Source organism: Procambarus clarkii, chromosome 10 (genome assembly GCF_040958095.1).
Source record: "Procambarus clarkii isolate CNS0578487 chromosome 10, FALCON_Pclarkii_2.0, whole genome shotgun sequence".
Classification (NCBI taxonomy): Eukaryota; Metazoa; Arthropoda; class Malacostraca; order Decapoda; family Cambaridae; genus Procambarus; species Procambarus clarkii.
In genome coordinates this window covers 8,427,509-8,443,190 of record NC_091159.1, presented here as the reverse complement: position 1 = coordinate 8,443,190, position 15,682 = coordinate 8,427,509, and the positions used below count along the sequence as shown (strand labels likewise).

General features: G+C 45.6%; 1 protein-coding gene across 1 annotated transcript in view; it reads left to right on the top strand.

The window, feature by feature from the left end:
- Nucleotides 1–15,682, top strand: part of bdg (sodium-dependent transporter bedraggled) — a 237,130-nt gene that overhangs the window by 159,090 nt on the left and 62,358 nt on the right. Inside the window, exons 2-4 of the mRNA XM_069321555.1 lie at nucleotides 8,201–9,039; nucleotides 10,627–10,767; nucleotides 12,335–12,465. Of these exons, the coding sequence (XP_069177656.1) occupies nucleotides 8,201–9,039; nucleotides 10,627–10,767; nucleotides 12,335–12,465 (1,111 nt within the window). The remainder of the gene's footprint in view (nucleotides 1–8,200; nucleotides 9,040–10,626; nucleotides 10,768–12,334; nucleotides 12,466–15,682) is intronic.

Genomic DNA, 15,682 nt, shown 5'->3' with positions numbered 1-15,682 from the left:
CTCTATGGCTCATTTGGGCACTCAATTTCCACCTGTGTCCCCCTAGTGCGTGTGCCCCTGGTGTTAAATAGTCTGTTTCTATCTACCCTATCAATTCCTCTGAGAATCTTGTATGTGGTGATCATGTCCCCTCTAACTCTTCTGTCTCCCAGTGACGTGAGGTTTAATTCCCGTAGTCTCTCCTCGTAGCTCATAGCCCTCAGCTCTGGCACTAGTCTGGTGGCAAACCTTTGAACCTTTTCCATTTTAGTTTAATGCTTGACTAGATATGGACTCCATGCTGGTGCCGCATACTCCAGGATTGGTCTGACATGTGTGTGGTATACAATGTTCTGAAAGATTCCTTACACAAGTTTCTAAAGGCCGTTCTTATGTTAGCCAACCTGGCATATGCCGCTCATGTTATCATCTTGATACGAGCTTCAGGGAACAGGTCTGGCGTGATATCAACCCCCAGGTCTTTCTCTCTCTCTCTCTGGCTCTTGAAGTATTTTATTTCTCAAATGATACCTTGTGTCTGGTCTTCTGCTCCCTACACCTATCTTCATTACATTACATTTGCTTGGGTTAAAGTCTAACAACCATTTGTTAGAGTTTAGAGGACCACAACTGTGGACCTCTGATGTTTATACAGTGTTCTCTATAAACTCTTCTTGATAGTAGGTGCAGTTTGCATACCTCTGCATTTCATTAATTCTATTCTGCATTTTCTTCCATATCGTTATTTGCTCTCAACATGGTCCGTAGTCCCCAGCGGTCTGGTTACTACGTCCCCAGAGCTCTGTCCGTTCAGCCGCCAGGCCCCGTGTGTACTCACCTAGTTGTGCTTGCGGGGGTTGAGCTCTGGCTCTTTGGTCCCGCCTCTCAACCGTCAATCAACAGGTGTACAGGTTCCTGAGCCTATTGGGCTCTATCATATCTACACTTGAAACTGTGTATGGAGTCAGCCTCCACCACATTGCTTCCTAATGCATTCCATTTGTCAACCACTCTGACACTAAAAAAGTTCTTTCTAATATCTCTGTGGCTCATTTGGGCACTCAGTTTCCACCTGTGTCCCCTAGTGCGTGTGCCCCTTGTGTTAAATAGCCTATCTTTATCAACCCTGTCGATTCCCTTGAGAATCTTGAATGTGGTGATCATGTCCCCCCTAACTCTTCTGTCTTCCAACGAAGTGAGGTTCAATTCCCGTAGTCTCTCCTCGTAGCTCATACCTCTCAGCTCGGGTACTAGTCTGGTGGCAAACCTTTGAACCTTTTCCAGTTTACTCTTATGCTTGACTAGATATGGACTCCATGCTGGAGCCGCATACTCCAGGATTGGTCTGACATATGTGGTATATAATGTTCTGAAAGATTCCTTACACAAGTTTCTAAAGGCCGTTCTTATGTTAGCCAACCTGGCATATGCTGCTGATGTTATCCTCTTGATATGAGCTTCAGGGGACAGGTCTGGCGTGATATCAACCCCCAGGTCTTTCTCTCTCTCTGACTCTTGAAGTATTTCATCTCCCAAGTGATACCTTGTATCTGGTCTCCTGCTTCCTACTCCTATCTTCATTACATTACATTTGCTTGGGTTAAACTCTAACATCCATTTGTTCGACCATTCCTGCAGCTTGTCCAGGTCTTCTTGAAGCCTCAAGCTGTCCTCCTCTGTCTTAATCCTTCTCATAATTTTGGCGTCGTCAGCAAACATTGAGAGGAATGAGTCTATACCCTCTGGGAGATCATTTACGTATATCAGAAACAGGATAGGTCCAAGCACAGAGCCCTGTGGGACTCCACTGGTGACTTCCCGCCATTCTGAGGTCTCACCCCTCACTATAACTCTCTGCTTCCTATTGCTTAGGTACTCCCTTATCCACTGGAGCGCCCTACCAGTTACTCCTGCCTGTTTCTCCAGCTTATGCATCAACCTTTTATGGGGTACTGTGTCAAAGGCTTTCCGACAGTCCAAAAAAATGCAGTCCGCCCATCCTTCTCTTTCTTGCTTAATCTTTGTCACCTGATCATAGAATTCTGTCAAGCCTGTAAGGCAAGATTTACCCTCCCTGAACCCATGTTGATGGGTTGTCACGAAGTCTCTTCTCTCCAGATGTGTTACTAGGTTTTTTCTCACAATCTTCTCCATCACCTTGCATGGTATACAAGTTAAGGACACTGGCCTGTAGTTCAGTGCCTCTTGTCTGTCACCCTTTTTAAATATTGGTACTACATTAGCAGTCTTCCATACTTCTGGTAGGTCTCCCGTTTCCAGTGACCTACTATACACTATGGAGAGTGGCAAGCTAAGTGCTCCTGCACACTCTTTCAATACCCATGGTGAGATTCCATCCGGCCCAACAGCTTTTCTCACATCCAGCTCCAATAGGTGCTTCTTGACCTCATCTCTTGTAATTTCGAACCTTTCCAAGGTCACCTGGTTTGCTGCCACCTCTCCTAGCACCGTGACTTCTCCCTGTTCTATTGTAAAGACATCCTGGAACCTTTTGTTGAGTTCTTCACACATCTCTTTGTCATTCTCTGTGTACCTGTCCTCGCCCACCCTAAGTTTCATCACCTGTTCCTTCACTGTTGTCTTTCTCCTGATGTGACTGTGTAGTAGCTTTGGTTCGGTCTTGGCTTTATTAGCTATATCATTTTCATACCTTTTCTCAGCTGCTCTTCTCACACTAACATACTCGTTCCTGGTTCTCTGGTATCTCTCTCTACTTTCTGGTGTTGTTATTACGGAAGTTCCTCCATGCCCTTTTGTTCAGCTCCTTTGCTTTCATACATTCCCTACTAAACCACGGATTCTTCCTTTGCTTCTCTGTTTTTTCCTGTTGGGCTGGGACAAACCTGCTTACAGCCTCCTGACATTTTTGGGTGACATAGTCCATCATGTCTTGTACAGACTTAGTTCCGAGTTCTGTGTCCCAATGTATATCCCATAGGAATTTATTCATCTCCTCATAGTTTCCCTTTCGGTACGCCAGCCCTTTGTTTCCCAGTTCTTTTTTGGGGGTGATAATTCCTAGCTCAACCAGGTACTCAAAGCTCAATACACTATGATCACTCATTATGTGTGTGTGTGTGTGTGTGTGTGTGTGTGTGTGTGTGTGTGTGTGTGTGCGTGCGTGCGTGCGTGCGTGCGCGCGCGTTAGAGAGAAATATAAATAATAGATATAATAGAGGAAACATAAATTGGTTAGAAAGATGGGGTCCAAGAACAATAGCTTGATTCTACAGACACAAATAGTAAATACACACTCAGCGAGGGTGTGTAAATATGAGAGTTAAGTACAATATGATGAAGCCTCAGAAAAGTTCATTCCAGCCCGTAAAGACAGATTAGAAACATCCCGTCCGACCAACTGTGAGCAAACAGTGCCACGAGAACATGGAACAACGACAATATAGGAAGAATAACATGGAACAAAGACAATATAGGAAGCAGAGCACGGAGAACAGAAGCAAATACAAGGTAAGTAACCTTGTTTATGCTAGTGGAGAGAGGCATTGCCATGTATGGTGACTTCAGGTAAATAAACACGTTATGTCAGACTTTGAAATGAAGTCAGACTTGTGAGGGACTCATAACAGATGCCAGGAAGTCTTCGAACCCGACGCTTACACTTGTCTTAGTGGTCAGAGTGCCAAGAATTAATGATCTTACCATAACAGTAAGAGAAGCAGCTCTCGTCTGCCTTTCACTGATTACATGTTGTTGTTTACACTCAGCTTCTCGGAGCCAAAAGTTGGAAGCAGCAGCAGCACTCTCTCCTGTCGTGAGAGTGCAGCAGACGAGAGCGGGCGGGCGGGCGGGCGGGCAGGCAGGCGGGCGGGCGGGCGGGCGGGCGGGCTGCGTCTTCATGATGAGCCTTTGATTTTGATTGTTGCCGCCGGAGGCGCCTAGTTTATTGTGCACCCCATACTCATCCTGTGAGCGGTAGCGCAAAAAGCATTACAGAGGGCACAAAAGGTCTTTATCAGACCTCATCTTAGATTATTACATAAACAATTTCATCTATCCTTCACACCTTATAGTTACAATGTCAGCTAATTACAGAGAAAGTGCTATTTCAAGAGCTATATATTTACAGTAAGTCATTATACATTAATGGTAGGTCTTATCGCTAATACATAATAGTTTGACCAATGGAGATATTAGTCATAGGGGAGCTGCTGTTTATTATTAGTCCTCACAATACACTACTTGTTTCTGAATCTCATATGTCGTTTATCTACTGGAAGCGAAATGTGGATACAGTGCAAGGATTTCAGGTAATTTATCCATGGTAATAAGATAGGTTGCCATATCATACAGAGTGAGCTTAGATTTATTTATAAATGGCTCAATTTTACTACAATCCAAGATATAGTGTTAGTGTGTGTCCCTGTCTTTGTCCACACACTTTACACTTTACTTCATCTAAATTCCTATACAAGTTGAACTGCCAGAGATACTTGTAGCCAAGTCTTATACGAGCTGTGACAACATCTGTTAGTCTACTTACATTGTTACTTGCCCCATACACATGTTTTACTTCACACATTTCATTGTGATGAACAATGGACCTGCTAGTTCCAGTTTGCACTGTTCTACTGTCTTCAAATTCATCCCGGAGTTCTCGTCTAATGACACTTTTAAGGGACCTATTTGATAACTCAAGATTCCGTTCAGTACTGTCTTTATTTACTGCAGCCTTAGCAAAAGCGTCAACAGGAAATAATTTAATAATATTATGTTTAATAATATTAATTTATATACGAGAAGAAACCATGTCATGTTCCTGCAGGCCAATATGAGGAGGAAGCCACAACATTTTTATATTTACCCTCTTGCTAAGTATTCTTATTCTAGCTTCCAAGACAAGCACGTTATTACTTGATTGCAAACTGTTTATTGCTCGTAGTGAGGAAAGGGAGTCGGAAATAATTAAGCTGTCTACTTCAGTGTTGTCAATAATTTCGAGTGCTACCAGTATTGCTACCAACTCAGCTTGCATTGTGGATGCCCTGTTCTACCTGTATACTAATTCGGATATTCCTTTGAATTGTGCTGCCATCGGGCTGATGAGCAATAACAGCACTTCCTGCCCTCCCTGTAGCTGTATTGAGTGATCCGTCAGTGTATATGGTCTGTGCTATGTTGTTTTCAGCTTGTATATTGTGAATGTGTTCTATGTAACTTGCTTAATTTAGCAGCAAGCTGAGCATGAGGGTTGCTTGTGATTAGTTTCTTGGTGGGGTATGCAGGGGTCAGGATGTCAAAAGGTACTATCTGCCAGGGTGGAAGGAAGTGCTGTACTCTTTCATCTGTATATACATCGTGCAGTCCCATCATTTTAATATGAGTGGCTGTTCTTTGAATCCATTTAGACTCGCTGGTTCCATTTCGTATGTGTTCTAACAGTGCAACTGACACAATGTTGTTTTTGTTATCACGCAGAAGCTTTAGTCCCATCATAAGATTAATTTCAAATATTCTATCTCGAATGCTAAGTATATTTAACTCTTACCGCATGTTGAGAACTTTGGTAGTTATAGGACAGCCTGTAGTGGACTTACCTGCCACAGGAGATGTGCCGAATGATTACAGCTTGAGGGATTTTAAGGGTTCATAATAATTAGTGTTATATTGAATGGCTTCGAGCCATAAATTGTCTTCTGGAGCAGTTAACGTTGTAACAGTATTCCGTCTTCGTATATCTGGTGTTAACGTTCTTGTTTCTCAATTCATCTTTGTGTTCTTACCGTAAAGTTCTCTTGATTACTCCCACGTCTTTCTTGTTACATATTTTGTGTGGTGGTCTGGCGCCCTTGTGGAGCTTTGTGGTGACCTCTCGCTTCTTGACGCTACTCACACTTGTGAGTAGCTTCAATAGTAGCTACTATAGCTACTATACTGTACTATACTGTAGTACTACTATATACTACTATATACTATAGTACTACTATATACTATAGTACTACTATATACTATAGTACTACTATATACTATAGTACTACTATATACTATAGTACTACTATATACTACTATATACTACTATATACTATAGTACTACTATATACTACTATATACTATAGTACTACTATATACTACTATATACTATAGTACTACTATATACTACTATACTGTAGCTACTATACACTTGTTTCATTTACAATAGTGTGACATTGTAAGTGATGTCGGATAGGTTGTTGCGGCCGTGTTGACTGTGTACAGCATCCTGGGGGACGCTTCTCTCTCAGCTCAAATTGTCATGATATTTGAGATTAATCTCCCAGTTATTTGTTTTGTGATTTTTTTTTTTTTTTTTTAGATATATACAAGAGTTGTTACATTCTTGTACAGCCACTAGTACGCGTAGCGTTTCGGGCAAGTCCTTAATCCTATGGTCCCTGGAATACGAGTCCCTGCCGCGAAGAATTGTTTTTTCATCCAAGTACACATTTTACTGTTGCGTTAATATATATGTACACTTACACAATTGTACTTTTCTTAAGGGCGATTAAAGAAAACTGTGTATTAAGTATGATCTGGGTGTATTATGTTGTCATTCTTCAAGTGTACCCAAGACCGTATAATGAGCCACACGAGCATCCTGTTCTAAACCCATGTTGGCCAAAAATTGAGAAGTTGTGATTCCATGTGTTTTATAATCTTGTTTGTAATCATTCCTTCAAACACTTGTATGACGCATTCCGTAATAACGGTCTGCAGATCGCCAGTTGCTTTGTTGCCACATTTGTGGAGCAGAGCTAATTTAATTTTGTTTCGTATTATAATTGGTATCTGTAGTAGCTAGGTTTGTGGCCATATGATATTAGTTATTTTGGTAGATTTGTTTTGCAATTTCTGATGAATTTAGAATTTCACGAGTCAGGACGAGGGGCGGCCTGCTTGGGCGGGCCGCCTGTGCCTCTCCCAAAATTCCGTGGAGTTGAAATTTAAATAAGTTTATTGAGATAAAATACAAAGGGATGAGGCAGCTCAAACTGTTCTCGCTCCGATCAGTACAACGTGTTCATACATACATGGCCACACATCACAAACAATAAACATATTACCGAACATTCTGAGAGATAAACATAAACATTTCTTCCTTTACACAAGTAGTATGGTATCAGACGTACACACACATACCGTAGAGTTGTTACTATCTGAAATCCGAGTTGAAGTTGCTGTTGGGTTCATGAAGAATCCAGTTTGAGTTGTCAATCTACAGTCACTTATTGAAAACTGAATCATACTGTTGTATCAATATCTTACTTAAACAAGGATCCAATATTGATGGAATTTGCTTAATAGATGAAGTATTTTGGTTTTAGATTTCTCTAATGGCGTTGGTCTGTGAGCATAGTGCACTAAAGGTTAGCTCGTTGGTCTGTGAGCATAGTGCACTAAAGGTTAGCTCCGTAATATATATTTCTTTTGTTAATCTTCCTTGCTCGCTCTCTCTCCCCCGAGAGAGGGAGAGAGAGAGAGAGAGAGAGAGAGAGAGAGAGAGAGAGAGAGAGGGGGGGGGGGGGGGGTTGAGTAATTCTGTCAGTTGCATTCTTCACCTGTAGAGAGAGAGCGTGGTGGGGTGTGGCGCTGGGTGTAAATATTGGCATGTGGGGTGATGTAGGGAAATAGAGCGCTGTGAAGGGCGGGGGGGGGGGGGGGGGCGGCTAAAGAGTGGGTAGGTTGTGCAGAGGGGGTGGGGAAAGGGGGAGGGTACATTGGGGAAGGTGTGTGGGGTGGGGAAGTGTTCATGCTCCTGCATGTGTGCGTGCGTGTGTACGTGTGCGTGCGTGTGTACATTAGCAAAGTATATTTAGGTTAGTGTGTGCTCCTGCCTTCCACTCAGTTTCCATTTGTGTCAGTCTGTGTATATACAAGTATCAAGGCTTTGCAAAATATGTTAATTGGAGCTAAAAATAAAAGAACTAGGAGAGGTAACAAGCACTGAGGCCCGTCAACACACCGACCTGGAGCGTGTCTAGGTATGGTGATCCACCCCCCCCCCCCCCCCCACACACACACACACGTGGGGTCAAAGGTCACCCACTTGTCAAGGCCTGGCACCTCGCACCACTCTGCTAATTAAGGCTTTCTAATGTATTAATCACGTTGCACAGTAATGAGTATTGTGCATGTGCGCAGTAATTGAGTATTGTGGCTTACAACACACAGGTACATTGACATGTTTCTCTTCCTGTCTTTGCAGTGAGCGAGAGATGACGAGAGGACCTGAAGGTGTGATTCCTTGGCGACGACGTCGCCGCTCCAGACACCGTCGAGTGGCGTCCATGGGGAGCCATGACCCGCCCTCTGACCCCACCACCCCAACAGCGCCCATGAGTCTAGAGGTTGAAGTGGGCGGCTATCTCCCCACGGGTCCCAGGAGCCTGGACCTATACGCCCCTAGCGCCCCACCTAGCATGGAGGTGCCGGAGGGCTCCTGGGAGGCGGCGGCGGTCATTCCTCGCCCGAGCCTCGCCTCCCGAAGGTCCAGCACCGGCCTCCCTAGTGAGGCCCCGTCGGGCGGCGAGCCGTCGAGGGGCGCCACCCACCGGAGGAGAAGCGACCATGCGACTAGCGATACCAACAATAATAGCAATAACGACGACAACACTGCCGCTAACACCCAAGACCCAGGCTCAAGTGAGAGAAACGACCCAGACGTTCACAACAGCACCAGCTACGGCAGCGACACGAGTGTAAACGGCGAGGTCGCTACCAGCAACGGCGAGGCACATCACAGGACCGTCACCGTGGGAAACGGTAGAAATAGCGCCGATGGCAATAGAAATGGCGGAAACAGCGGAGAGAACAGTAACAGTGACGGTAACAACACAAACGGCGACGTCACCGAAGGCAACAACAGACGCTCCGAAGTCACCAACAGAAATAACACCAACAGTGAAGGCAGCAGCAGAAACACCGCCGACAACGAAGAAAACAGAAGCAGTAGTGAAGGTAACGCCACGAACGGCAACAGGGGTGGAGCCAACAGAAGTAACGGCAGGAACGGGAGGCAGAGTCCGAGAAGGAACGGAAACACAGGTTGGTCTATTTCTGCTGTCATATTTATCACTGCATTATTCACTTTTTTTCTCGCCTCCATATTTTATTAAATTCCCCCCCCCCCCACTCCCAACCACTTGGGGTGGACGGTAGAGCGACGGTCTCCCTTCATGTAGGTCGGCGTTCAATCCCCGACCGTCCAAGTGGTTGGGCACCATTCCTCCCTCTGCCCGTCCAATCCCAAATCCTTATCCTGACCCCTTCCCAGTGCTATATAGTCGTAATGACTTGGCGCTTTATTCTGAAAGTTCCTTCCTTCCTTCCCCTCCCCCCCCCCTCCTTCCTAAGTCTAGATTTTAACCGTTTTTCGTGTATTTGTAACAAGTGTTACAACTGGTAACAAGCGTTACCAAAGGCTGGGTTGTTACGTAACGTTTTTACAAGCTTTGTTTGTTTCAAGTTTCTCATCTCTCTACAAACATGTGTAGAAATGTTGTCTTGTAATTTTGCCACATTGCTCCTTGTGTTTCCTTTAGTAATATTTATTTGTTTTGTTCCATTAGTAATATTTTAATTTTTGTCGTCCTCGGCTTAAGAACGAATACCTGTAGTGGTCGTTCCTGAGCTGCGTTTGCAGCCCGTCCTCCAGACAAAGACCCAAAAGTGATTCCATCCACCCGCCAAACCCCCCCCCCCCCCCCCCCTGGTGTTTATGAATGAAAAACGGTTTACACGACTCACAACTGATGATGTTCGAACACATCCGGAACAAATGCTTCACTGACCAATTTTGTTCGAACCACAACGCTATAAATGCTTCACCCACATATAACAAATACAAATAGTGGCCAATAGAACCTAAACACCTAACCTAACCTACGCCTAATTATATAGAATTTTTATGTTTAATAATATTAATGTATATACGAGAACAAACCAATTTTTAATAGACTATGTTAAAATTGGTGAATGTGTCTGGGGAGGACGGCCGCTGCTTTAAACAGCCAAGCGTGTGGATGGGTTGTGCAAATACAAATAATCCTCAACAGAACCTAAACACCTAATCTAACCAGTGACTAAATATGCACAGTATGCCAATATATAACAATATTCATTTATATTTGAGAAAATTCCTATTTTGAATGAACATCATGTTAAAATGGATGAATGCGCCTTTGGGGTCGACCGCTGGATGGAATGGACTAGGTCTGAGGACGGGTTGGTGTAGATGCTTCACCAACGTACAGTAAATGCCAGTAATTGCAACAGAACCTATCCACCTAGCCTAAATTAGGCTTAGCTATTCACAAATTCTAGTATTAAATAGTATGACCTTACATTTGAGAAAATGCCAACTTTGATAACGCAGTACATTAAAATTTGAGTATATCCTTGGGTTCGGATACCGCCTGGGCACGTCTAGCGTGAGGACAGGTAGTGTTATATATCACACTATGATGTAAACTGTGACGTTTCTATATGACGTCACACCTCATTCAGGCCATATATGTTGTGGAGGAGGTGTGACGTCACTATGTTGAGACCGATGCGGGCATGAAGAACATGACCCAACTGGCTAGAGTGTTGTGTTTGTGTCAACGTGTGAGGTGTCCCTCGTCGCTACAGGGCCCGGGGTGGAGGCGGAGAGGCTGAGGATGCAGGGCGGCACCTGGAGCCACAACCACTCCGGCCTGATGGCCTCCCTCGCCGTCACCGTCACCACCTTCAACATCTCCAGGTTCGCAGTCCTCGGCGCCAGGTTTGGATGTGAGTGGATTTATCCGTCTTGTACTGTTCGTATTTTGCTAGATTATAGCTGTTCTGTTTCATGTTTTAGCATTGTATGCAACCTAAAGTTTGGTGGGATTTTGTCGCACGTCACACATAGGCACGGTAAGGCACCTACCTACATTATTGGGGCCGTTTCAAAGCTTTCAAAATGTACGGTCTAGAAAGGAAACGAGAGGTCTCTCATATAAAATATATATGGAAAATACTGAAATGCCAAGTCTGACATCTGCAAAGTAAAATAATATACTGGAGTGAATTATAGAAGGAAATGCAGACTAGAGTCAGTGAAGAGTAGAGATGCCAGAGGCACACAACACTGTCACAACATGTCCTCACTTGTTAAGTATCCTCTCAATAATAAATATTACCGGAACAAAAGTGGAAGTCTTAAAGAAAAAAAACTGGACAAGTTTCTGCAAGAAGTGCCAAACCAACGGGGCTGTAGTGGATATGTGAGCCTGCGGGCCACCACAAGCAACAGTCTGTTGGACCAAGCGCTCTCAAGTCTTGCCTGGCCCCGAGCGGGGCTTCGGCAGGAACCCCCATTCAGGTACATCACATATATTTTAAAACGGATATATTTACATGTGAACTTGAGTGGATGTTTAGTAACCATTGTGAAGGGTGTTGTGAAGACTTGTTTATGCCACGTGTCTCAACAAAATGTATATAAACTTCAATAGCAGTAAGGTGGAGTAACGTTTATATAATATTGGGCGGCAAAGGTGCCATAATTGTTATATGCATTTATTTTAAACAGGCAATATATATATATATATATATATATATATATATATATATATATATATATATATAAAGATCAATAATCGCTGATCTATTAAATACGGACTAATCACACATGAAATAAATCATTGCTGGTGCACTTTTGACCTCGGGGTCACTGTCCTCAGGTCTTGACAATAACCTGAATAATGTTCAAAACGTTCAAGCCATAATTGTTTCATGTGTGGTTAGTGTGTGTGTATTTTCGCACCATCTTTCTTATAGACATGTACTATTGAATATGACAGAAAGGGTTAAATCAATTATTCTAGCCCGAATCTTGTATAGTTCTTATGTTGTTCTTCTTGCGAAGGAAGTTGAAAAATTAGCTTTCCAAAGTTTAATATATAATTTTGTGAACTGATGCGTTTAAGTGAAGTTTTCAACAACTTCAAAGGCAAAGCAGGAGTGGATAAAAGTTTGATGAAGCTACACATATATAACTATATATAACTGCCCACAATGGTCAACGAGAGCTATCGGGTATTGGGTTAAGGGTCAAACGACCACGGAGGAAGAATTGGGCGTATTGGAGCCTGTTAGACCAAGAGCACTCAAGTCGAGCCTGGCCTCGGGCCGGGCTTTTGGAGTAGAAGAACTCTTAGAACCCCATCCAGGTACAATCTAGGTACAATCCAGAACTATTGTGTTAATTATGTACGAGACCCAATTAATGTTCCTGTACCACAGGTGTCTGTATAATAGTGTTGGAGCAGCAGTATCCATGTAACTGTTTATAATTACAAGCTTGGTGTTCCAGGGCCGTTTGTGGTACAGTGGGTGGTGGTGTCGGCGGTGCTGGGTCTGCCCCTCATGACGTTCCACGTGACCGTGGGCCAGTACCTGGGCGCCGGGGTCGTCGACATGTGGAGGATCTCGCCCATATTCCAGGTAGGTGGTGGGCTGGGTCTGGGACGCCAGGCTACGGACGCCGGAACCATCCACGTCAGTAGCGACGTGTCTGGGCTGAGTCGCAGGTGTGATGGGTGGGGATAGTGGTAGTAACCCAACAAGGTCGCAACGTTACTCTTTGCGTTGTGATAACATTACAACAACATTGTGTGCGTGCTGTGAGAGGCATCATACTCTTCATAAACTGTGGAAGTTCAGTTTTAAGCATTCTCGGCACACGGAGCGCTTTCGCTACGGTGAGAGCTGGTGGCGCAGGCGCTCCCAGTACTGTATTGTGGCAGAGTTGTATGTCTCTCCAATTAGGAAATGACATTTTGTTGTGATTCCAAGATAGCTAGGATGCTTCTTGTTGCGGTCAGGATGCTATACTCTGGCGAAAAAAAATTCCGATTATTGATGATGTTTGTCTTCGCTCACTCTCAGACACTCACTCTCAGACACTCACTCTCAGACACTCACTCTCAGACACTCACTCTCAGACACTCACTCTCAGACACTCACTCTCAGAGAGACAGGAGGAAAATGTATGTGACAGATCTTTTAATTAATCTAAATCGGAGAGAGAGCAAGTAGAAAGAACTACAAGGAATATATGAGGGAGGTGATGAACCAGGCTAGTATGTCTCGTGGGTCAGCATGGTCGAGCAGCCTGGGTGACCACACCACTAGGTCACAGACGGGCCACAGAGCAGCCTGGGTGACCACACCACTAGGTCACAGACGGGCCACAGAGCAGCCTGGGTGACCACACCACTAGGTCACAGACGGGCCACAGAGCAGCCTGGGTGACCACACCACTAGGTCACAGACGGGCCACAGAGCAGCCTGGGTGACCACACCACTAGGTCACAGACGGGCCACAGATCAGCCTGGGTGACCACACCACTAGGTCACAGACGGGCCACAGGGACGTTGATCCTCGGAAGCATGGAAAGGTAATACTGAAAAGCTTAAGAGGTGATAGAGGTAGTCAGAGTACATCTCGGGTGGCGGGCACAACACTGTGCCATTGACACTCACAAACAACGTGGAGTTTCCGTCAAATGAGGTAAAACAGCGCGGCTTGGGAGCTGAGGCTCGACTCTGTTGACACACACGCAGACATCATGCTGCACCATATCAAAACTAGAGGATACAGAACACGAGGAGATATGATTCAAAGTTACTATTTGTATGTGGTAGTCTTGTTTACTCTATCAGCTTCTCTTGATTTTCGACTGTAAAAATATCCAACCATTTGGCCTAACTAGAAGCGTACAAACCCAAACAACCCACCTAATCTATGGAGTTCGATGCATAGAACAAGTCGTTACTTACTCAACAGGTAAATTTGTAACGCGTTGGTTACCATAAAAAAAACACGATCTGTTGAGGGTTTGGAGTACAGCGGTACCCTGGACGAGAGGCCATAGATAACAGCGGTACCCTGGACGAGAGGTCATAGATAACAGCGGTACCCTGGACGAGAGGCCATAGATAACAGCGGTACCCTGGACGAGAGGTCATAGATAACAGCGGTACCCTGGACGAGAGGCCATAGATAACAGCGGTACCCTGGACGAGAGGCCATAGATAACAGCGGTACCCTGGACGAGAGGCCATAGATAACAGCGGTACCCTGGACGAGAGGCCATAGATAACAGCGGTACCCTGGACGAGAGGTCATAGATAACAGCGGTACCCTGGACGAGAGGCCATAGATAACAGCGGTACCCTGGACGAGAGGTCATAGATAACAGCGGTACCCTGGACGAGAGGTCATAGATAACAGCGGTACCCTGGACGAGAGGCCATAGATAACAGCGGTACCCTGGACGAGAGGTCATAGATAACAGCGGTACCCTGGACGAGAGGTCATAGATAACAGCGGTACCCTGGACGAGAGGTCATAGATAACAGCGGTACCCTGGACGAGAGGTCATAGATAACAGCGGTACCCTGGACGAGAGGCCATAGATAACAGCGGTACCCTGGACGAGAGGCCATAGATAACAGCGGTACCCTGGACGAGAGGCCATAGATAACAGCGGTACCCTGGACGAGAGGCCATAGATAACAGCGGTACCCTGGACGAGAGGCATAGATAACAGCGGTACCCTGGACGAGAGGCCATAGATAACAGCGGTACCCTGGACGAGAGGCATAGATAACAGCGGTACCCTGGACGAGAGGCCATAGATAACAGCGGTACCCTGGACGAGAGGCCATAGATAACAGCGGTACCCTGGACGAGAGGTCCATAGATAACAGCGGTACCCTGGACGAGAGGCATAGATAACAGCGGTACCCTGGACGAGAGGTCATAGATAACAGCGGTACCCTGGACGAGAGGCCATAGATAACAGCGGTACCCTGGACGAGAGGCCATAGATAACAGCGGTACCCTGGACGAGAGGCCATAGATAACAGCGGTACCCTGGACGAGAGGCCATAGATAACAGCGGTACCCTGGACGAGAGGTCATAGATAACAGCGGTACCCTGGACGAGAGGCATAGATAACAGCGGTACCCTGGACGAGAGGCATAGATAACAGCGGTACCCTGGACGAGAGGCCATAGATAACAGCGGTACCCTGGACGAGAGGCCATAGATAACAGCGGTACCCTGGACGAGAGGCCATAGATAACAGCGGTACCCTGGACGAGAGGCCATAGATAACAGCGGTACCCTGGACGAGAGGTCCATAGATAACAGCGGTACCCTGGACGAGAGGCCATAGATAACAGCGGTACCCTGGACGAGAGGCATAGATAACGCGGTACCCTGGACGAGAGGCATAGATAACAGCGGTACCCTGGACGAGAGGCCATAGATAACAGCGGTACCCTGGACGAGAGGTCATAGATAACAGCGGTACCCTGGACGAGAGGCATAGATAACAGCGGTACCCTGGACGAGAGGCCATAGATAACAGCGGTACCCTGGACGAGAGGCCATAGATAACAGCGGTACCCTGGACGAGAGGTCCATAGATAACAGCGGTACCCTGGACGAGAGGCATAGATAACAGCGGTACCCTGGACGAGAGGCCATAGATAACAGCGGTACCCTGGACGAGAGGCCATAGATAACAGCGGTACCCTGGACGAGAGGCGGATAACAGTCCCGGTACCCCTGGAGAGAGGTCATAGATAACAGCGGTTACCCTGGACGAGAGGCCATAGATAACAGCGGTACCCTGGACGAGAGGCCAT